The sequence below is a fragment of the Pectinophora gossypiella genome, chromosome 13 (assembly GCF_024362695.1).
Source record: "Pectinophora gossypiella chromosome 13, ilPecGoss1.1, whole genome shotgun sequence".
Classification (NCBI taxonomy): domain Eukaryota; kingdom Metazoa; phylum Arthropoda; class Insecta; order Lepidoptera; family Gelechiidae; genus Pectinophora; species Pectinophora gossypiella.
The window spans coordinates 4,294,805-4,319,878 of NC_065416.1; the positions used below are offsets into that span (position 1 = coordinate 4,294,805).

The following is a 25,074-nucleotide window of genomic DNA, read 5'->3' on the forward strand; positions in this document are numbered from 1 at the left end:
TAAGTATATGACTTATTACAGATTTCCCGCAAATGGTATTAGCTACTTGGCCGGAACAAATGTACCATTTTCCCAATACGATCGTATTCGTATCACCTACGAGTACCATGATCGCTAGTGTGGACGCGGTATAAGGCTGCGTTTCCATTGACGCGGAGCTGTGCGGAGAGGAGCGGAGACGTGCAGGAATCGTCCAATCACCGTGAGGGAGAAAGTGACAGAGCGTCTTCGTTTTTCGCTCTCTCGAACGCTGTGATTGGTCAAATCCGCATATATCCGCTCTTCTCCGCCTATCTCCGCGTCAGTGGAAAGTCGGCCTAATGTGCAGTTGCTATACACTGGCGATACGATACGATGACGCGGTACGATACGGCACGTTGCAATAGTAAATAATGTAGACCCAGCTTAAGCTGCTACACGAAACAATTTGTTTATTGTCGATCACTACTTTATGCCTCCTATATATAGCGTTCACCCGTAATGCGGTAATAAAAGTGAGTGCGTTCTTTAATACGATTTGAAGCTTAATGGTGCTGATTCATGTAGACACCATCTAATTTTAAGTTATACCTGTCATTTTCTTATCCGCCGAAAAGGGAAAAGACGGGCAATTTGTAGAACACACGTCAATTTTAGGCAGGAATTTAAGAAGCCCTCTCAAATTTATTTATTGTTCAATAACCCGACAGAATCAATTTGACAGCCAAGCATATTTCATTCGCCTGGGTTATTCATACATTTTAAAATTAGCAGTTGTCCTTTTCGACGGATAAGAAAATGACGTGTATAACTAAGGTCTGCAGGAAACTTGAGTAGATGTTTTAGTTTTACTACCTACCTACCTTTTGTGCTGTCCTAAGTGCCCTAACACCTGCACTATTAAAGACCTTTACGAAGCCACTGACAATGCCGTAAGCGTGGCCAATTATTGGTCAGCAAAAATTTAGTTTCGATCGCCATCGACTCGCAAAAAAGAAGACCTACTCTTTGGATTCTGTTGAAGATTATTTGTTTTAAGAATTTCCTCATCATTTCTGGAAGTAGCCTGGACTTTACAGGCTACGTCCCTCAAAAACAATATAGATGGCGCTGTAAAGAATATTCTTAGTCTAAACTTCTAATTTCGAAAGTAAAAATAAAGTTTTTTTCAAAAAAGCGCTTACTTATGTTTCACTACATGGTGCCCTGTTCTAATAAGTAAGTAACGAGGTAGGTATACTTATTTATTTACTTACTTAAATACGTCTTTCATATTTGTTTTTGGATACAAATGATGACCTTTTTTGACCCAGGCACAATTACATCTTCCGCCCATTATTATTCTGATCAAAATTAAAGAGAAGCAATAGGTTTATGTAGGAACATAATTCTATACATAATGTGATCCAAATATCAAGCAGCAATTATTTTTATATATGCTTCTGCCATCACATTGTATTTTGGAATAACATTTCCAATTGACAAAGACTGATACTGTTTTTCTTTAATAAGGCCTCGTTTTCTACTCGGGTCAAAATTGACACCACCTCGTGTCTATTATGAAGCTTTTTTTACAAAATACATATCCAAATTTCGAAAAAAAAATGTCACAAAAGCGCTTACTTGTTTGTCACTATATGACGCCCTGTTCTAATAAGTAAGTAACGAGGTAGGTAAAGTTATTTATTTACTTAATTATAAATTACGCCATGGGTTAAATTAAAATACACATTGCCAGTAAAATAGTGATTAATGCATTCAATTAGCTTAAGTTCAAAGAGAGGTGTGTAGCATACGATGCATTGTTTAGCATACCTACTCATTAATTGATTGCATATATACTTAGTTAATAGCAACCTCGCGTTTGTCTAGACTCCATCATGAACATACAATAGACTTACGTAAATAAAACTATAGGTACCTACAGTTCTGTAGGTATCGATAACCAGCGAAGGAATTTAAACACGGTTTTAACCCGTCTACGGCGAAACTACTTAAGTACCTACCTACTAAATTCTTATATATACAGAAAAATAAATAACATACATCTAATAAGTAGACAACCTTCTTTATTTCTTCTTCTGTTGTGTGGGTTGTGAGGTGAATTACCAACCCCATCAACCCTGGTGTCAGGGTTATTATTGAGCCAAAGGCCCCTGACATGGCTCATGTAACGACTACATACTTACATCAATAAGTAGTAACCGGGAACAACAGCTTAATGTGCTTTCCGAAGCACGGATCATCTTACTGTCGGACAATCAGGTGATCAGCATGTAATGTCCTAACCAAAATAGGGATCACAAAGTGATTTTTGTGATATGGGGACATATCGGGTCTGGGGACATATCTAGTTATAAGTACTTATATTTTTCAACATTTTATTATTATAATTTTTTTTTTATTTTTTTTGCACTGTCTATCCCGCTACATTTTTCATTAAATTCATATCCTATTCCTAAAGGTTGCCTGGAAGAGATTGCTACCTTAGCAATAAGGCCGCCTGTTGTACTACCAATTTAATTATAATACTAATGTATTTTTAATGTGATTCAAGTGCAATAAAGAGTTTTTGTATTGTATTGTATCGGGATTCGACCCCGGGGCATCCGGATCGTGAGACCAACGCTCAACCACTGGACTACAGAGGCCGTTACCTTCTTTATTTTATATAGTATTGAATGGGTAAGTATTGGGAGTATAGTGATGTTTAGATGCCGTGGTCGTACCTAACAGATCGCTTACTAAGTAAGTACGGTCACGAGCATTAATATGTATACACTTTGGTACCATGTCACATTAACTTTTTTGTCAAATTGAACTGTAAGTCTCACTAAATGTCAAATATGTTAGTGCGACAGAGTCCTAAAGTGGGTATATTATATTGCTCATGACTGTATAACTCACATCACATCACAGACCTCAGATATCTTCTGAACGTCTCTATATTCAAACAATTCGATAGGTATATAATATAAACAAGGTTATGTACTTATTAGATGTACTTACATTTTATTTTGCTTGTTAGTAGGAATTTCTTAAAAAGAAAATCTTATTTCATACTTTTTGGAGGGCGTTTTTCCAAAGGCGGGTTTTAGTTTTCGACTACGGCTATCTCCTAAACAGCACTTAACTATTCGGAGAATTTTCTTGGTTCATACGTTTTAGAGCGTGATTTTTTGTCGGGTTTTAGTTTTTATTGCCTATATATAGACATAATTAATTTGACAGCACACGCCTATTTTATTCGCCTGGGTTATTCATTCATTTTAAAATTAACAATTATTGTCCTCTTCGACGGATAAGAAAATGACGTGTATAAAATACAAATGTGTCTGCAGGAAACTTGGCCTATATTGGCATAATTAGTTTTTCCTAAATATCACTATTCGGAGAATTTTCTTGTTTCATACTATTAAGATCGTGAGTTTCCGTAGTCGGGTTTTAGTTTTTATTGCCTATAAACTTATTTTTAACCGACTTCAATAAAGAATCGAGTTATCTTCTGATTGCTTGTGGCTCTGTCCTTGTTTTAGGTACAGTATGTATGCAGTGTTAGCAAACATTTTTTTTTCTTACCATCGAGCTGCACTCTCAGGTTGATGGAAGAGTGTCCGTCCCAGGGGTGCGCGATGAGCCGCACACGGTACGCGCAGCCGGGGCGGATCGCGCATGTCTCCGCTACCGGGTTGCGCAGGGTCGGCACTAAGTGCCATAGCGAGTCCTGCCCAAAGAAGAAATGTTCGTTAGATGACACGAATATAAAGCTATGGGGTTTGGAGATGGTTATTCCACGTGCCTAAGGCGGATACAATTCAAAAATATCTTTATTCAGTAGGTAACATAGTTACACTTAGAATCGTCAATTTTTACATATCGAACGTCTCAGCCGTCTAAAACTACTGCAGCTTTTCACAACCTGTATAGCCGGGGAAAAGAAGCTGCAAGAAAATCCTCGGCAGAGGGCCCTAGACGTTCTTTAAAAAAATAAAAATAAACATAAAATATTGGTATACAATTGAGTAATGTAGCTGCCTAATATCAGTTCTCAGACAGTTAATCCCATGCATTCATATCTTCTAAATACTAAAAAACTTTATAATAACCTTTTTTGTAAAGTTTTTGTTTAACTACTGTCTTAAAACAGTTGAAATGCAATCATTGCACGCTTCATATAGGTGTGTGTGAGTACCTTTATATTCGTGATAAAGCATGTGCTACGCACGCAAAACAAACATCTAGGCGTGCGGCGCACGGCGTGCGGTGCATATGCGTGGCAATGATATGCCAATAGGTATGCGTCTTTAAATACGCCTATAGTTCATTATTTTGCTATAAACTAAGGGCCCCATCTCACTAGAACTCCACGATGGCTCCACCACAGTAGCGCCACCAACCGGGTAAGATGCAGATGGTTACGGAACCAACAAAGTACTTACTAGGTGAGTTATCGCCTGTACAACTGCATAATATAGTATTTTGTTGGTAGCGCGACCACGATGTCCTAGGGATATGGCCCTTAGGATTGCCTAAGCAGCAGATTAGTTCTAATGCCAAAATTGTCCATAAACTTCAACACAGATCGAGTGAAAATTATGACTTGTTTTTATTATCCAGCGGCCTCCGTGGTCTAGTGGTTAGAGCGTTGGGCTCACGATCTGGAGGTTCGGGTTCGATTTCCGATGGGGACACTAACAAAAACACTTTGTGAGACTCTCCTTTGTTTGCGAGGACATTGCAGGCTTGAATCACCTGATTATCCGAAAAAGTAAGATGATTCTGATAGTAAATAAGTAAGATGTTGGTCCAGGCTATTAGCCGTAAAACAGTTCCACCAACCCGCAGTGGAGCAGCGTGGAGTATGCTCCATACCCCCTCCGGTCGATTAAGGGGATGCCTGTGCTCAGCAGTGGGACGTATATAGGCTGCTTATGTAATGTTTTATGTGTTTATTATGAGTAACATAAATCAACCGTGTTTGTGTACTCACCCCGTTAATGTCGTACTCGTAACAGATAGGTGACCGACAGTCTTCAGTGTTGGTGTCACTAATCACTTCTATAGAGTAATCTTTCGCTGGTTGACCTGAAACAATACATATTTTGTTTTCTCCAAAAACTGAATTAAGTACTTATGTTAATAATGACTTTCATACATGAACAAAGTTCAACCTTGTCTGTCAAATTTATTAAGAGTAGACGCCTATTTACAAAACGAATTTAAGATTTAGTCCGTGCAACGAAAATGGGACTTTTGATGGAACTAAGTAATTGATTTCATTATTCTATGCAAAATATGTAAGCTGGACACCAAGTCACTTCGGTGGGAAAATTTTCTTCTTGTAGTTTCAGCGTTCAGATTTTTCCAACCTAGAATTTTGCCACCCGAACAGGCAGATATTGCTCACGATAAAAAAAAGAAAAGTCTGACATCTAGGGCATCTGTTCCGAAATTACAGATATGGCCTCCTTCAGCTTCTATTGTCGAGAAAAATCTTTGGGTCGTATGCGCGTCGGAAAGCCTGACGTGGTTGGACAACATCAAGGCGTAGATGCATCCACGTGTGGCGACGGCCGAAGAGCGATTCCGTATTACCAGGGAGAAACCTACATTCCATGAGCTGATCACCAACCTCCACTAATGGAGAGGCACGTCAAGAAGGCGATCAATCTGGCGTGTTTAGGTAACATCAAGGAGTGGACGCATGTGGCGACGGTCCAAGCTTAGAGCTATTATTCCGTATTACCAGGGAGAGACATACATTCCATGAGCTGATGCATCAATCTCCACTAATGGAGAGGCACACAAAGAAGGTGACCAATTAGACGACAATTTTAACATTCTTCAATTTTTTTTTTTAATTAGAATAGGCTCACGCCATCTCTTTCGAGGTCTGCCACGACGCCTGTATCCGCCATGAGGCACCCAATGCGTGACGATCCGTGCCCACCGCTCAGGGTGCATGCGACAAACATGTCCGGCCCAATTCCATTTGAGTTTTGCGGCTTCCCGTCCCACATCAGCGATTCCCGTATTTGAACGCAGTGTTGTGTTTCGGACTCGATCAATTCGTTTGACACCTAACACACTACGCTCAATCGCTCTTTGGCAGACCTTGAGCCTGGACTTTTGACCTCGAAAGAGATGGCGTGACGACTTGGACGCTTGCCGGAGGGACTGGCCGGAATACGCACAGGACCGCGAAAAATGGAAAGAGGTAGGGGAGGCCTTTGCCCAGCAGTGGGATCTTGTAGGCTAGATTAGATTAAGTAGATTAGATTAGGCTCGCGTTTGATCACAATCTCACCTGATGGTAAGTGATCCGATGATGTGGTCTAGGGTGGATCACGCTTATCTTGCAAATGCCTATTCACTCTAGCCTTGATGACTCCCAGATTATAACGAGTTGGAAAAACAGATGACGGCAGACAGTTCCAGTCCTTTGCCATTCGCACCAAAAAGGAAGAGGCAAAACGTTTAGTGCGGATTCTTGGTATACATGTTGTGGCCAGGTCTTAGAATTGATCATTTCATGATGTGCTCGATCATTTCATGAAATGGTCATATTTCAGGAAATAGACTATCATTCGTTGGCCACATCATGATGTAGTTTGGCCAGATCAATGAACACAAAACGTTTAACGATATGAGCAACTAAATGCGTGATTACTTCATGATATGGCCTAACGTTGGCAATGGTAACGTAAAATTAATAACATTATCCACCGGTAGTGGCGCTGGTGTCGATTATATTTAAAACTTGATTGATATTATAATCGATGAATGTTCGAACACATCATCAAATCAAAATCAAATCAAAAATTTATTTATTTACCAAAAATCAATACAATCCTCGTGTTTGGGACACCTTTTAAGCAAATATTTTTACTTGTGTTAGTTCCCCCGCTCTTCTATGTGATACATTGGTATTGGTAATAAAGTAACCATAAAGAAGTACAAAAAAAAAAGAACAATAAAGAAAAATAAGAAAATAATAATAAGTAACAAAAATAAAAATAATAATAAAAAAGAGGAACATTAAAAACAAATGGGTATGTGTGTAAATGATCAATTCTACTATGTGGCCATGACATATCCACAACATAAGGAGGAAATGCCTGACGACGTTTAGTTGTACGTAGGTGGATGGATACCAATTAAGCATAAATATTTAAAGATCTGACCTCCCAAAATACCTTCAAGTTCAACGATGTTGGCTCAGGGCGACGTCATCAGACAAACAAGGGTGATCAAACCTAATTAATTGAATCGTTATGTAAATACACCAAGTTTACCCGTGGATACCATCGCGTGATCGCCGTCGAGACAAACACCATGATTCAAATTATACACGGCTTGTTATTTATCACTACATTGGTGGTTACCAAGCGGTTTGTATAGGAAGGTTATTTGATGAGAAATTGTGGCCCCCTTTTCTGCATTTAGCTCTAAGCACAGTCCGTAAAAATATCTTGTCTTTACCTTGTGCGGCCAGTGCATGAGAATATGCAATACAGTCGCGATGCTGTATCGCTACTGCATCGTGCTTATACAGAGTGTTAGTGACACCGTAACGAATACCGAGGGAGATGATTCAGACCATGATTCTGAGTTAATATCAAGTGGAATTTTCCGTCGCGAAATTCATGATTCTTTATTAGTTTTTTTTTTTCAATTATTTTCAATTCTATTCTTTTGCGATGGAAAATTCCATTTCATATTAACTCAGAATAATCAGCTGAATCATCCCTCTCAGTATTCGTTACGATCGATGTCACTTCACACCCCATACAAGTACAAACAGGTAGCCATACAAGTAGGTATATGTTAGTGACACCGTAAATACTGAGTGGGATGGTTCAGACCATGATTCTGAGTTGATATCAAGTAGAATTTACTGTCGGAAAATTCATTATTTTCTGTTCCATACTTTTGCGACGCATAATTCCACTTGATATCATCTCAGAATCATGATCTGAATCATCCCTCAAAGTTTTCGTTACGATGTCAATAACACCCTGTATAGCTGTCGTGGCCAGATCTTAGAATTGATCATTACATGATGTGCTCGATCGTTTCATGAAATGATCAATTCTAAGATCTGGCCACGACTTAGCTACTTTCTGAAACGCGTGTGTGTGTTTTGCTTATCCCTTGGTGCTGTTTCGTGACTGATCCCGACTCAATGCAAAAAGTCGCAGTGTGTAAAGGGCTTACTGTGGGCCTAAGTAGCTATTCAAATATAATCCTATCCTATCAGACGACTCCCTGGATTACGATACCCGAGAGGTTATCGCCCAACTGGGCAGCCTCACTGTTGTCTTAAATTATGTACCGGGTGAGAAGCCCTCAGCGCTCCCCATTTGCCCAGCCAAGTAGTTAATGCCATTTGTGACATTCAAGTAGTTAATGCCATGTGTGATACATAAATAACTCACGTCATAAAAAAACCTAAGTAACTCATGCTGTCTGTTAAGAATATCATGAATTGCATGAATCGTTACATGAGCCATGTCAGGGTCCTTTGGCGGCTCAATAGCAACCCTACACCTGGGTTGATGAGGTTGGTACTCCACCTCATAACCCACACGATAGAAGAAGAATAACACGAATTCATCATTATCATAGTTATTGTTCATTGCGTCCAGCTTTTTTCACGAAAAAAAAATCTGTATATCTTTTCTTTCTAAAGGGTCACGACACAATATCTACTATTTATAGAATAACAAAAGCGGTAGGAATACAAATGGCGAAAATAACGAAACCTCTAAAATAAGAAAGGTCAGCTATTGATATTTTTATTAAAACTAAAACATTATTGATTGACCCCGCCGGCGTGGTCTACGATTTCAATCTTTCAGCGGTTATCGCTATCGACCCACTAGGGTTCTACTGTCAGACGACGCCCTGAGCCGAGGTTCGCGCCCAACTGCCACCTTCAGGCGTGTTATCTTAAATTTTGTACCAGGTGAGAGCACTCAGCGCTCCCCATTTGTCCGGCCAAGTAGTTAATGCCATCTGCGGCAAATCTACAATAAGTCACGTCAAAAAAAGATTTTGTTCGTATTTTGACAGAACGAAATGACTATCTGGGTTCACATATTAGCACCAATCGACAAAAGGACATAAATTATAATAATATCGTCAATCTTAAAAATACCGTGCGCATGTTAGCCTTACTGGAAGATAAGCTTATCTTTCTGTGCTTCTTAACATGTTGGACCCTGTTGGACCAACTACGACTCCCATCGCTCATAATTAGTACAGTTACATAGGTAAGTACTTAAGGATAGGTCCTGTAATTTTAAAGAACGTCTAGGGCCCTGTGCCGAGGTTTTCTTGCAGCTTCTTTTCCCCGGCTATACGGGTTGTAAGAAGCTACCGTTGTTTTAGGCGGGTGAGACATTCGTTAAAAAATGCCGATTCAAAGCCTAACTATGTTAGCTACTGAATCAAGATATTTTAATTTTTTGAATAAAGTTCTGTTCGGAGAAGGCGTTACTTCATCGTAATGTCCCTGGTTTGAATACCAGCTCGGATTCTAAACTAGTGAATTAGAATTTGAGTTTGAATCATAAATAGTTCATAGCGCGTCGTTTCTAGGATTGGTGCCCGGTTAATGCTCGCCCCTTATTACGAATACATGTGACTTAGGGTGGTATTAATAAACTTATCTCAGCTTCGAGACTGCCCTCAAGATCATGTCAACGTTCTTATGTAAAAACAGAGACTTGAACATGATCTTGAGGGCAGTCTCAGCTGAGATTAGTTTATTAATACCACCTTTAAACATTTAGCTATGACGAGGAGTGGGTATACTAACACCTTTGCCTACCCCTTCCGGCGATATAGGCGAGATGCTATTTTATGTTACAGAATGATTAGAGATGGATAGATATGGTGAACAGTACCATTATCCAACTTAAGAATTCATATCAAAAGTGATTACAGGCTATCTTGTGATTGCATGTCTGATACATTTATACTATTTATACTATCATCATCACCAGCCCATTAACGTCCCCACTGCTGGGGCACGGGCCTTCCCTATGGATGGATAGGGATGGATATGGGTGGATGGATTTCGGGATACTATAGAATAAGGAATAATACTACGTATAGAACGGCAACTCTCCGCTCCCCACCAGCGGCTGAGCTGGGTTTACTTCACCCCCTCCCCCCTCTGGTGTTTTCAATCGTATGGGCATCAGACGACACACACAGATGCGCGTGTACGATAACGTCAATGTGTAGTGTCTATGTAAAACGAGGGTTTTGTATGAAGTGTCCGGGGTGGGATCACACTGTAAATATATGATTTTTTATTTTGACGTTCTGCACACCCCATTCTAGATTACGGGCGTGAGTTTAATATATATGAGATTTATTGTTATTGCGGGTTCATATCAACCACGTTATTTCGGAACTAATGGTCATTACAGGACTGGATCTTTGCCAACTTCCGAATCTGTATAAGATAAAAGTGGAGGTATTTTTAAATACTCGTGGTCAATCCCTGTTGTAGCTTTTGTAGTGTTAGCTTTCGTAGTGTTGTGGTTTGGTTAAAGTTTAGGTACAGAATTTATATACCTAGTACTACGTGTCCTGTACTTTTCGTCAGTTTCAGATCTGTCTTTATTTTGTATTTTTTAGTACTTCATCAGAATTTCATAAATCATCTTTGACCTAGATATTATACTACCCAATTCAATTGGTCGTGTTTACTAATAAATGAAATAAAAAATCAGGTTAAATTCCATAAAAATATATAAGTAAACTAGCTTTTGCCCGCGACTTCGTCCGCGTGGAAGGATTTTCCAACTAATTCCCGTTCCCGTGGGAATTTCGGGAATTCCTTTCTTAGTGCACCTCTACGGTACCTATGCTACGTCCCTACCAAATTTCAAGTGCCTACGTTTAGCCGTTTAGGCTGTGCATTGATATGTCAGTCAGTCAGTTTCTCCTTTTATATATTTAGATAAAATATAGAAGAGGCGACAATTTGATGTCAATGTACGTCCTTCTGGGTCTTCTTCTGCCAGCCCTGCCACCAACCTTCGCTTTATATACTGCTTTCGTAATCATATTATCCTTCATCCACTCTACGTGTATAGGACATCTTGCCAAACTTGTCTGTTTATAAACCTTAAATCCTGTATTTAAGCCCTATGTTATTACATAGGGCTTAAATCGACTCCTATTGGAGGCGAGTCTATTGTTATTATCCCCGCACAAATCCTGGAAACCTCGAGATATTAATTATCTATTATCCAGACATGAATTCAAAATCACAGAGACCTTGATAGAGGTAGAAGCTGTATACCATTGGCGCGAAAGAGACATATCTTTCGTCTCATTCTAACTAGGCGATGTTACATAAGCTCATGATCAGTGATGTGCACTTCGCTTTCCCAATACGTGAATTTTCGGTCACGGGTATTAATATGTATACACTTTGGTACCATGTCACATTAACTTTTGTGACAAATTGAACTGTAAGTCTCACTGAATGTCAAATATGTTAGTGCAACAGAGTCCTAAAGTGGGTACATTATATTGCACATTACATTCAACACAGGACAGGAACCACACGGAATTCAATTCAAAAAAAGAACACCAAGATCAATAATCGTAATAAGAAAGAAAAACGTAATAATAATAATAACCGTAAGTATTTATAAATATAGAATTATGTTGCTACCTAATACTACCCCGAACATCCACATTAATTATGTCGCTACCATATTACTTCTTCGTATTTTGATCAGAAGCTGTGTTGTGCCTGGTTGTAATAACATAACATAAAAGATTTATATATGTCTGTCATCCATGAAAGAAGGTTAAACGAAGGTAACCCTGTACACCGCCATCTATATTTATTTTGGGGAACCTTGCCATGTCCCTCATTCTAATTAAGTATATATTTTGTATATTAAAGTGTATTGTACTCATTGTTCGAGAACCAAAGAATAAATATAAATGTTTTACCTGAAGTGGGCAACCAGGTGACATTGAAGACGACCTCATGGTCCCCCTCAGGGAGAGGGAGGGGGGTGACGGCCAGCCCCCGGGGCAGTCCCGCGTGCAGCACCGGGTGAAGGTCCGGTGGCTCTGGAGTGTCCTGGAACAAATACAAACAGGGTCATGGGGGTCTTCAAGCGGTTTTATGAGGGGTTTCCAAGAGGTTATCAAGAAGTTTTTATACATACATGTAAATAAACTCTCGCCTATTCGATTTGCTTCGATCCTGACACACTTCTCTTGCCTCCACATCGTTTCATACACTCACGCCGGTTCAGAGTAGACCGTACTGAACCTTTTCTAAGAACATCTCCAATTTGGACAATAAACTTATTTGACTGACAATGAACAATCTTACAATGACAATGAATTTACGTCTTCTTATCGTGTTGGTTGTGAGGTGGAATACAAGCCCCATCAACCCTGATGTCAGGGTTACTATTGAGCCGCCAAATGCCCCTGACATGGCTCATGTAACGACTACTTACATCAATAAGTAGTAACCGGGACCAACGGCTTAACGTGCCTTCCGAAGCACGGATCATCTTACTTTCGGACAATCAGGTGATCAGCCTGTAATGTCCTAATCAAACTAGGGATCACAAAGTGATTTTTGTGATAAGTCCCCCACCGGGATTCGAACCCGGGACCTCCGGATCGTGAGCCCAACGCTCAACCACTGGACCACAAAGACCGTTAGGACACTAAATGTTAAGATATTCAACAGGCCCCTGTAGTGGGTAAGTATAAATGATTTGTGTATGAATACTTTGACCATAGATGACGGAGCAAATTATGGCGTGTCAGTATCGTAAGTAGACTAGAGCCGTGTGTATTTCGAAAGTAAGAGTGATGTTATATGTATATTTCTGTTTTTTTTTTACCTTTGATGAGTTTGCTATTGGCCCCAGACTTGCCCGAAGGCATTGTTATAGAAATATCTCGCATCTTCACCGATATTGACAAGGAAGTGTCTTATGGATCGATGTTGATGATGTTGCATGCAGTTTTTACCGTAATGCTCTGCATTTGTCTAAGAATAATATTTAAGCGACATATTGCCCAGGGAGTTTTAAGGAAAGGTAAGATCAGGAGTACTCTAAACCGACGTTTTTTTTTTTGACGTGACTTATTGATAGATTTACCGCAGGTGGCATTAACTACTTGGCCGGACAAATGGGGAGCGCTGAAGGCTCTCACCCGGTAACTAAACCGGCGAGCGTGCATGAAGTCTTTGATGAGAGTGGAAGAGTTGAAAGTGGTGTGTCAAGATCGTAGTTAGTGGAATTCCGTGGTCTCTGCCTACCCCAAAGGGGAAATAGGCGTGTTCTTATGTATGTATGTAAGAAAAGCGTAAAAATTCGTCCTGAACGCAGCAGCTAGTGACTAAATCACTGTATTTGTAGCGCTCTTTCTTATAACGTCACTTTTGCGGTGCCCTTACAGATTGTCACTTCGGTGCGTAATTATTTAAGTAGATGTGGGTTTCGGGATTGGAAGGAAACTCACTTCGTCCAAGAAACGAATTTATTCACTATACACACGGTACTGCTTCCGGCCTTCCGCACAGGGCCTTTGTCAATCCGTCACTTACCATGTGACATGACAAAATAAATAAATAAATAAAAGCAACAATCTCTAGACCAGTGGTTCTTAACCTGGGAGTAATTACCCCCTCAGGGGTAATCAGAAATCAGAATCATTTGTTCAACGTAATTGTCATGGATAAACTTGTTGAAGGTCAATATAACATTTTTGAATTTACGTCATTTCGCAAAGTGTTGTGGCTGAGGAGAAGAAATGACAAGAAACTGCAACAGCAACACATCTTTTAAAAACCAATGAGAGTGTACATTACAAGTTATTTAATAACTAGGAACACATTCATACCAGACATCATCATTTAGGTAGTCATTAATCTTAATCTTTTTTACATAAAATAAAGCTTCACGGTAAAACGGAGATTCTAGGGGGGTAACACGGGATGGCACGAAATAGTATTATAACTCTTGTAACATTAAAAACAAAAGCCAGAAACCGTCTGAATGTTGAGCATGACATGAGATGCGCGTTGAGTGAAACCGAACCTAATATTGTCAAATCTGCGAATGCAAAGCAATTTCAATTTAGTTAACTCGGAGATTTATATATTACGTAAACGTGCATTTTCTTACTTACATAATGAACATATATTCGTTCGAATTTGTGTGGTTTTAATTATTTTAAATTAGGGGTACTTATACTCAATTTCCACACTTGTTCACAGGGGTAGTGACATTAAAAAGGTTTGGAACCACTGCTCTGGACGAATAGGACCAAAAAATGTGACCTATTTGTGGTTCAACGCAATGGATCAGCTAGTATTAGGTATGTTTACATTTGTAGTACGCACAGCGACGGAAATAAATCGTTTTTGTAGTGACGAGGTAAATAAAGACTGTGTAACGTCTATTCTATTAGTAGAACATTATAATTATAGTGGTGGTGGTGGTTTCGTCAGCCGTGGTAACCTAGATCGAAGAACGCTTGACTCTCACTGTAAGGTCGCAGGTTCAATATTCAATATTCTTTATTTGCATACTATGATGGTGTACCTTTTTTTGACGTGATGGCATTAACTACTTGGCCGGACAAATGGGGAGCGCTGAAGACTCTCACCCGGTACAACGTTTAAGACCTCGGCTCAGGGCGTCGTCTGAGAGGAAAAATATTTGAAAGAATTAATCGACCCTAGCGGGTCGATAGCGATAAGCGCTGAATGAGGGAAATCGTCGTCCATGCCGGCGGGGTCGGTATCGGGGTCCTGAAGTGTTTGGTGTCGCGAGCTGATTGGCTGCCTCTATGGCTAGAGTAATCGGTTCGTCGGGATCGTATATTACGCCTTCTATGATGGTGTATGTACAAGTTTGTAAGTTACATAATATGATTTTCACATCATAGACCCTTTCGGGCACAACTAAATAGAAGTTTAAAAGAGAGAAGGAAGCTTTTCAAATTGAAACATCAGTATCATTGAGGTATTCACTAGTGCTGTAGTAACATTTATTAATTAGAAGTTCTTTTATTTTAAATGGTTTTGTCACTTTTTTCTTCTTTTAATATGTTAGGCAGTTTATTATAAATCTTGATGGACATCAAAATTAATAAGTTCGAATCCAGCACGAGCCTAAACCAACGCTTGAAGGGTAACAGGTAACTTGAAATAAAGTTGGGGATGTGTCTGCAGGAATCGGGGCCAATATCTGATAACATTATTATATTAAGGCACCTCGTGTCGCCTCTTTTATATTGTCGTGCCCTTGCAGGGCGTCACATGTACCTTTATACTATGTTCCACCTTAATTAAGTATGTTTGTGACATGCAATAAATGAATCATCAGCCCTTTGGCATTATCTCGTTTTTCCCAGGGTCCGCTTACCTAACCTGAAGATTTGACAGGTCCGGTTTATTACAGAATCGACTGCCTGTCTGACCTACCAACCCGCGAAGGGAAAACCAGCACAATACAAGTTAGGTCACATACCTCCGAAAATGCATTTCTCGGGAATATGGGTTTCCTCAAGATGTTTTCCATCACCGCTGAGCATTTCTGATCCAAACATGAATTGGAAAAAAAAACGACAGTCATTGGTTTAGACCAGAGGCAAGCATTTTACCAACTGGGCTACCACGGCTCCAAAACATGCAATGAATGAACCATTATGATTTTCAAAATCATTTTTCGAATTCATGTTTGGATCATAAACGATTATCACGTGCTCAGCGGTGAAGAAAAACATCGTTAAGTAACCGACATACCTGAGAAGTGCGTTTTAGAGGTATGTGATCTAACCTGTATTGGACTGGTTTTCCCTTCGCGGGTTGGACGGTCAGACAGGCAGTCGCTTCTGTAAAAAACCGGACCTGTCAAATCTTCAGGTTAGGTAAGCGGACCCCGTGAAAAACGGGATACCGCTAGGGCGATTATAGATTATGATTGATAAGTAGTATTTACCTACGTAACAGGTTTCTTGACAACCTAGTCAAGTAAAATAGGTACTTTTTACGAAACGTCAAAACGAAAGTTTTCTTCCGAGTTTGTATGGAATTGGTATGGAAATACTGTCCTGTGGCTCATTGTTACTAATTCATAAATAAAATTCGAAAATAAGTCAACAAGTGAAATGAGATTGATTTTTGGTCGACTTAGACTGGCTTCTATTTCTAGATTAGCATTTTATAATTAATCTTTGACTCAGACAAAAACCCTATTCGGTTCATGAAACTTATGTAGGTACCTACAAGCTTTCTGAGCTTAAGGTTTAGACTAATAGGAATATACTTTCATCCTCCGTGGTGTAGTGGTTAGAGCGTTAGGCTCACACCCCCCCCCCCTTCCCTTTAGTTTTAAAGTCTTTAACCGGGTGTAAGAGAGAGAGAGAGAATGACAGAGCGCGCGTGGTCTGTGTCTCGCTCGAACTTACGCTTTAGGTGGCATACTGTAATCTTTTTTGTATTGAGTGTCCGGGGCATCCCAGACCACGGAATAGATTTTCTATTCTATTCTGGTCTGGGGCATAGAAAAAGTAATAACACTCTGGGGTGTGCTTCAAAATAACGTGTGATCACAACAATTGTGAAGCTTAGCTTTCCTAACTATCAGTCTAATCCTTCCTGTTGAATCATGCAATTAATAATAATTTTATCTACCATATTTATATTCTTAGTCATTTCAATTCAACTTTTAAAGTTTTCCACGCATAATATTTTTTGTAAATCTTACAGTCGTTAAAAAATCTTTAAGCCTAAGTTTCACAACAAATCTCCGATCAGAATGAAGATAGATAGTAATACTGCGTCATTGATAAATGTTTCTCAATAAATCAAGACGGAAAAACTTCTCAATTATACACAAATACTTTATAAATTTCGTTTTGCTTATTATTGTTTCTTTATAATTCGTTAAATTTGTAAACAACAAGTGAAACTGACTTACGTAGTAAGGCCGCGGCCTGCGCGGATAGGGATGGGGCGCGATTCCGGGAAACTGATCCCGCGTTCCGGATAGCGGATCCCCGTTTCCGGGAATCGGCGGTATTATGGGAAATTCTTGTTGCAAATGAGCCTCAGGGTATACGTCTTGTTTCCCCAGACGAATCTCTCCCAACAACACAAACACTATGACAGTACGAACTGCACACATATCGGTCGCATTTTTAACTTCAAAAAACGAACAAATCACTTTATCGACATCCTTGATTCAACGATTATTCACTAGCACTACTTATATCTACATCTATGATACCGGAAATTTCTGAACAACAGTGTATTCTTAGATCGTAAACATTTCAGTTTTCTGACAGCGTACATCGGCGAAGTACGTACAGATATATTGTTTAAATGATTAAGATTATGGGCACGGTTATCAATTTGAGGGCAATCTGTCGATAATAGGCGATTGCCACTCGATATGGCTGACGCTGCGTGGTGATACCACGGTGATGATAAGATTACCTGTTGCGTCAATTGAATACTAGTAAACTATGAATTGAGCGACGATTTAGCACATGGCATTGTTTAAAATTTGTGAAATGGCAGAGTTTTTGCCGGTAATGTGTTCAAATATACAATTTCAGTCTCTTCACTCGCGCAACAGGCGAGTAATTGGATTGATTACGGATTCGATTTTAAAAAGTTAATTTTATTTTAGATGAGTTTAGACGTAAGATTTAATATGGGTCTGACAAGCTTTAAATAAAACTTCATTATAATAGTTACAATGTAACGTATGCAATGCAATGTATGTAATATGTGTAAGTAATTTAGATTATTATATAAGTACAGATCAGGTTTATTCAAGACTGTAGCAGATTTTCATCGAATGTAGGCTAAGTAAATAAATAAGAAGCAAGATTTGTTACTTACATAAGCAGTAGGAATGGTTTCGAAGTTTGTAGTCTCGACTGAGGATGAAATAATCTGGTCCTGTTCTAGCGAACCGATACTGGCATAATCCGGGACATTGGTGGCCAATCCGGGAGTTGGCGGTGCAGTTTGGCCCAGGAATTCCGGGATTATGTGCAGCACATTTTTCCCGGGTAAAAGAGCCATTTTGCTGTCGGATCTGAAGTTCTCTCCCTGCCAGAAGCCCATCACAACACAACACAGTGTAACCTGCCATTTCATCATCGTGATTCACATTCTAACACTTCACAATAGGACTTCACTACACTTCACACTTAGGGACACTTAGTAACACTTTATAATAAGATGTGATATTTATAAATTGACATTTAAACATTTAATACACTAATAATTTTAAATTCGATGGACATTTGGAATAGGATTATTTGGTCCGAATAGTCAACACTTAGTAAATTCTTTTAAATTATGGAAAAGGTATATTTTAATAAATACTTATTTTGCGTTATAAAAGTGGATCATTAATCTTCTATCTGGAAAAATAATAGTTTGGTTCAGTGTTGGGAATGTTTTGAGAAGTAGTTATTAAGCGAACGTGATTTGGTTAATGATAATTAGGAATAGAATAATTGATGAGGTATAAACTGCTGGTACAACTGATAGACACGGAAACAATCTTGTCGTTCATAACTATGGGAGCCATCGTAAGGGGTAAGTCACAGGGACTGTAACCTGGAACCTGACAGATTTTTTTTTTCATGCATTTATAATTAATTTCATGTTTGTTGCATTATTTTTCCCCGTTTCATTTCGTATGTCGCTAACATACATAAGTTCTAACCGGATATTTGCAAAAAGACTAATAAATTACGTCCACGGTATTGACATCGACTTCCGATGTTTGAAGATCCATTTTCTGTTCTGAGTCCAAGCCATAATCGGAATTAACGCCGCATCTTATCAAAACGTAATTTTTGATAGTTGTTGTTCTCAAATGGAGACGTATGGGTTATGCCATACAGTCATAGAGCAACACGAGAGGGAGTAGCTATACGCAGACGTTCCCCTCTGCGAACCTATATGTCCCCCAGGACAGGAAGTTCTATCAAAACTAGATGCAGTCGCACTGCACACTAGACTGAACTAGGTGCGTGGCTGAAACGACGTCCTTGAAAAATGCTGAAATGTTCGGTTTTTGCTGCAGAAAGGGATCTGGCCTATCACAATAATATATGGAATGGAGTTATTCAAATTATTTTAAATGGCTTGACAAGAGCTGCGGGTTCAAGTCCCGTCCGAGTTAGATTTTTTTTAGATTTAAAAAAATAATATCTTTGTGTGTGGATCTAGTTTAAAAAAGCTCCCTCAACCAAGTCTCTGCCGCATCCGCCGCACAATGCAGCTCGGCTATGCCACCTGGGAACCCGCGTAGAGGGCACTCGTTCACTATGTATGTGAGATACGGATTGATCCGGTGACCACATTCACAGTTTACTGCTGCCGTCAGCCTTTAAAACCGCGAGTTATTTGCCAGGTACTAAGCTGGATTTGTTCAACTTTAATTAGTTTGCTTAGCTCAGCTCCCCATTAAAATCGTAGAAATTAATTTTCTTAGAAATGAATGGAATCGTTTCTAATGAGGGAATTTAAAGGCTGCGTTTTCCAAAAACAATATAGATGGCGTTGTTTACATTAAACATGATAATTACCTATTTTCTCATTGCTTGGGTAGAAATGTACTAATGGCAGATGTATATTTGTATATGTATAAAAATAATTATTATGTTGCTACCTATATTTCTTCACTTTATTTTGATGAGGATTATAATCGGTGGAAGATGTGTTGTGCCTGGGTGTAATAACAAAGGTCATCATTTTATACCCAAAAACAAAGGTAAAAAATGCACAGGTACGTCTGTTATCCATGAAATTAGAAGGACGAAGACAAAACTGCACAGCTCCATCTACAGTTTTTTGGGCAACGTAGCCCAGAAGGTCCCTCATTGAATAAAATGAATGAAGAGTAAGCGATGATCTAATCTAATCCATTTTTAATTTTATCTATCTACAGCAGACTGTCTGGCGTGAAATTTTGATTCCACTAAACAAGTATAAATCTTCCATCTTTACGATTTTTCAGTCACTGCTAAAGTATACAAAATCGAGGAAAATTATAAGATTTTCATGTTTTAGCAAGAGAATGCGAGATGAAATCTCGTGAATGTTTCTTTCGCTACCGTCACAATGACGTGAGTGAGGGTATTACAATTCCCATATGATTCCTTTTCTAAAGAATTCTTCTGAACTTACAGGTTTGGGTAAGTAGGAAGGCAAAAAAACATGGGAAATAGGCGCGGGAGTACAAACAGAGGTTTAAGTAGATAGGTAAATATTACCATAATATTGGTGCTGATTACCGTACACACCATCGAAGTTTATTTTAAGTTATACTTACCTGTCATTTTCTTATCCGCCGAAAAAGAAAGGGACGGGTATTCGACAGCCATAAAATTTATAGAACACACGTCAATTTTAGACAGAAATTTAAAAAACTCTTCCAAATTTTATATTGGCCAATAACCTGACAGAATTAAGTTGACAGCACACGTGAAACGGATGGCATATGAGCGAGGGTTATTATTTTATTCTGTAATTATCAGTTGTCAACTCTCCGTCCCTTTCTTTTTCGGCGGATAAAAAAAAATGACGGGTATAACTTAAAATAAAATTAGAACGTGTCTGCAGGAATCGGGGCCATTATTCTATAAAAGATGTGCTGAATATTAGACATTAATCGTTAGATAGCCACATTATGAAATCGACTAAGTACTTTTTATAACTAAGTGCGTAATATATCTTGGAACTAATATCAAGAGTGACTACGGGTTGTCTTATTGACTCCTGTCCACCACGGTAGGGATGCGGTCGTGACTAAATGATGTATTCTGTCGTGGCCAGATCTTAGAATTGATCATTTCATGATGTGTTCGACCATTTCATGAAATGGTCGTATTTCATGAAATAGCCAATTTAAGTTGACCACATCATTGAAACGTCAACGTTTAATGATATTTCAATCAACATTTGGCCATAACGTTAATGTAGGCGGTGTCCATGCTATGTGGTGTAATAAAAATGCGAATAGTCGATTAATTTCTTAGGTTCAAAATTATTTACCTAATCGATATAAAAATTGTACAATTACATTGATTCATTGATTAAAATATCAATGAAGTTTTAATTTAAATATAATCGACACCAGCGCCACTACCAGTGTATAATAATATTAATTTTACGATATGATTGCCAACGTTTGGCCATATCATCATGATCATGAAGTAATCATGCTTTTATTTGCTCATACCGTTAAATATTTCGTGTTCATTGATCTGGCGAAACTATATCATGATGTGGCCAACGAATGATATTCTATGTCATAAAATATGACAATTTCATGAATCATTTCATGACATGGTCGATCCAAATCATGAAATGATCAATTCTAAGATCTGGCCACGATACATTTATGTATAGTACGATACTATAGAGTGCAAGCAAAGGAGCCGTGATAGTACAGTTGGTGGAACGCTGGACTCTCATTGTAAGGTCGCAGGTTCGAATCCAGCGCGGGCCTAAAGCAATGATGATGAAAGAACGTCTAGGGCCCTGTGCCGAGGTTTTTCTTGCAGCTTCTTTTCCCCGGCTATACAGGTTGTAAGAATCTGCAGTAGTTTTAGGCGGATGAGACGTTCGTTATGTAAAAATTGACGATTCAAAGTGTAACTATGTTACCTACTGAATAAAGATATTTTTGAATTTGAATTTCTAAATTGTGTTCGAATTCAAGTTTCGAAAACAAAACGCGACCTGCGACCTAACCTGTATAGGCTGGTTTTCCCCTCGCGGGTTGGAAGGTCAGACAGGCAGTCGCTTCTGTAAAAAACCGGACCTGTCAAATCTTCAAGTTAGGTAAGCGGACCCTGCGACAACGAGATAACGCTAGGGAGATGACGAGAGTGCAAGCAAAGCTAAATGAAGTGAGGCATTTGATAACAGTTTAATTACACGTACACATATTAAGAAATAGGGAAGGAAAATTATATTTCATGAAGATTCGACCGTCTAGATCTATAATTATTGTTTAACTGTTAATCTTCTAAGAAAATAAAATAAAGTAAGTCGATGCCAAAATTCTTAATTATTAACGTATTGTAGATTTCTAGATGGTTTTTATTGTCTACCGATTTATTACTCGTATAAAACTGTATTTCATCTATTAGGTACCTATTATATTCCCTATATAAAGTTAACACCAAATAGACAACACAGCCACTACCAACAATTTTTAAACACTTTATTTTTTCACTAATTTTAAATTTCGAATATTGGTCGCGCGCTATAATTTTTCTCTTTTCTTATTTTTTTGAATGAGCATTAAGCACAGATAATAAATTTCCATTTAATAATAATTATTTTAAGTTTTTATTTTTTTGGTAAATATGTCGGGTGGCCGGGTTGGGTCGGGCCGTGTCGCGTTGGGCGGCCCGCCCAGACGGCTGCCGCGGGAAAACTGCCGGAGCCACGTGCAATCCTGCTGTGGTACTACTGAGAAAACTCACTGGATTCTCGTGAGAATCCTGACGACGACGTAATCAAAATATGTCAATGGGCGTGTAAATGGGTAGTTCGAAAGATCCTTTTTTACGAAACGTCAAAACTAATGTTTTTGGAGTTTGTATAGTATACTGTCCTGTGACGTCATCAATAAAAGCGGTCAAACGTCTACTTATTATTACTTAATTCATAAATAAAATTCGAACGTAAATCGAAATGTAAAATGAGATTGATTTTCGATAATGGTAGACTGGCTATTTCTAGATTAGCATTTTATAATTTATTGTTGACGCAGTAAGATACCCTATTTTACTCAGGTAGATAGGTACTTCAGTTATCTTTTTAAAAAGATAAGTGGCTGGTTTAAAAATTCATGAATTCATTCGTCATTAAACATCGGGGTTACAAATCCTAATTATTCATTTGGCTAAACCCAATAAAAGCTCGACATCTCATCTCTCGTCTTTGAAATTCCGCTACAATATTAAAAGGTAATAAAAATAATATTATACAATAAAATTTATATTTTATGCGACCTTGTTACCAAGTAGATTTATTTTCTAAGACTCATTGTGTTTCACGGGCCTACTTATATCATGTTCACTGTGTGGACTTGTTTTCATTTAAATTCCCTAATGGAGGGATTACATTATTGCAAAAGTTATATAAAATAATTAATGGAATTGCTAAGCATTCAGTGGAAAGGAAATTACACAATATAATGTTATTTAAGGAAAATTCAGAAAGATCGAAAACTTATGTTTTGCCGAATATTTTTTTCTTTGTTTCAAAAATTGTAATTCGCATGGAAATGCTTTCAAATAAATTGCTGAATATACATAATTATATACTTATTAACATTTAAAAAAAACTCAGGTCTCGGCCATCGTATACGGAGATACCACTTATCACCTATCAGGTAGGTCTAATAGAGATTTCGGTGAGGTGTACTTACTTAGTTCATGTTGCATTGGATGTACCTCTGACTACCCCAATTGGGATATAGTTGTGAGGTTGTATTAATAATAACCCTTTTGGACGCGATAAAACTCTTTGTAGTTGGTATTCGAGTCGAGTAAAAAACTCTTCCCAAATTGTATATTGGCCAATAACCCGTCAGAATTAAGTTGCTTATTTTATCCCCCCGGGTTATTTATTCATTTTAAAATTAACTGTTGTCAATCATCCGTCCCTTTCCATTTCGGCGGTTAAGAAAATGACAGGTATAACTTAAAGTACAAGTAGGAGGTGTCTGCAGGAATCGGGGCCAGTATCTCCATACTGGTGGAGGTTCCCTGTCCGGCGGGTGCCAGATATTGATCAAGGCACGACCAGAAGCTTGTGATCTAGGGTGAATAGGAAGAGCGAAACTTAGCGGCAAGGCCACCTGTATCACATTAGTAAGGCACCCGGGTATATGCGATTACTTAGACCGGAGCGAGTCGACTGTATTGTCCGGCCTGACCGATGGCAATAAACATGTGAGAGTAAATATCTTGTTAATGCAATAACAGTTGATTCATGATTCCATACCATGTAATGCAAGGTATAACCTAATTATTCTAGTTTTAACTTTGTTGCTCAACCCGACGTTTTTAGACTTGAACCCGAGGCTATTATCAATATCTAAAAGGGGGGCGACAAATTTTGTGTTCTTCGTCCAGTTCTCCAACTGTCAACATTTAGGAACACTCAACAGTGCTGCCGCCAACATTTAAGCTTTTAGTGTTTATCCTCATAACTAAATTTGCTGGATTCGAACCTGCGACCTCAAAGTGAGAGGCAAGCGTTCTACCAACTGGGCTACCACGGTTCCACCATTCCAAAACGTGTCAACTCTCTCTCTCTTTATTTAAGAGCTGCGCTCTTGTCGGTGGAGTAATCGCCATTACTCCATAGATAGGGCGTGTAGAACGGTGGTTGCCCCAATCGCCTTCCGTTCGGCAGTACACCGACCAATTTCTCAATCGGTGATATTCTAGCTAGAGCCCTACCAGAATCCATTTCCTCGGCCTCCAACCGGTACTGATACCGCTGCTACTCGCTACGTCACAAGATCGTCGTAGAACCTAAGTAGCATAGCAACAAAAGTACGTGTCAACTAAATATGAATCTACGTGAGCCCTTACGGTGAAGACAGTATTGACTTGCAATCACCATGGAATTAAGAGATTAAACGAACTTACCTGTAAGTGAAGTTCTACCTCAATTATACGAAGCTCTTTGTTCGAGACGGTTTACATTGTTCACCGGGTCAAACATAAATTATAAATGCTAATCTAGAGATAGAAGCCAGTTTAAGATGATCAAATATCAATCTCATTATGCTTTTCGACTTGTTTTCGAATTTTATTTACATACATACATACATAAACTCACGCCCGTAATCCCTAATGGGGTGGGCAGAGCCACAAGTAATCAAAAACAACCACTGTTGATACGATGTCGTAAGCTGGATATGATGAACCTTATAAGGGGTCAGCCTATCGCCCATAACATTAGGCCATCATGTTAGAGGACACAATCCCTCTGTCGGTTTTTACGACATGCCCGGGAAG

The 25,074-nt window shown here is 38.8% G+C and overlaps 1 protein-coding gene across 3 annotated transcripts in view; it reads right to left on the minus strand.

The window, feature by feature from the left end:
* Positions 1-25,074, minus strand: part of LOC126371701 (fibroblast growth factor receptor 3-like) — a 189,415-nt gene that overhangs the window by 159,590 nt on the left and 4,751 nt on the right. The window contains exons 1-5 of one of the 3 annotated variants that reach the window (XM_050017010.1): positions 22,187-22,453; positions 17,906-18,435; positions 11,968-12,100; positions 4,970-5,064; positions 3,559-3,703 (exon numbers count right to left, since the gene is read on the minus strand). In XM_050017010.1, the coding sequence (XP_049872967.1) occupies positions 3,559-3,703; positions 4,970-5,064; positions 11,968-12,100; positions 17,906-18,169 (637 nt within the window). In that variant the 5' untranslated portion in view covers positions 18,170-18,435; positions 22,187-22,453. Of the gene's footprint in view, positions 1-3,558; positions 3,704-4,969; positions 5,065-11,967; positions 12,101-16,976; positions 17,363-17,905; positions 18,436-22,186; positions 22,454-25,074 lie in introns of those variants that run through there. The other 2 variants (XM_050017011.1, XM_050017012.1) reach the window with 2 other exon arrangements.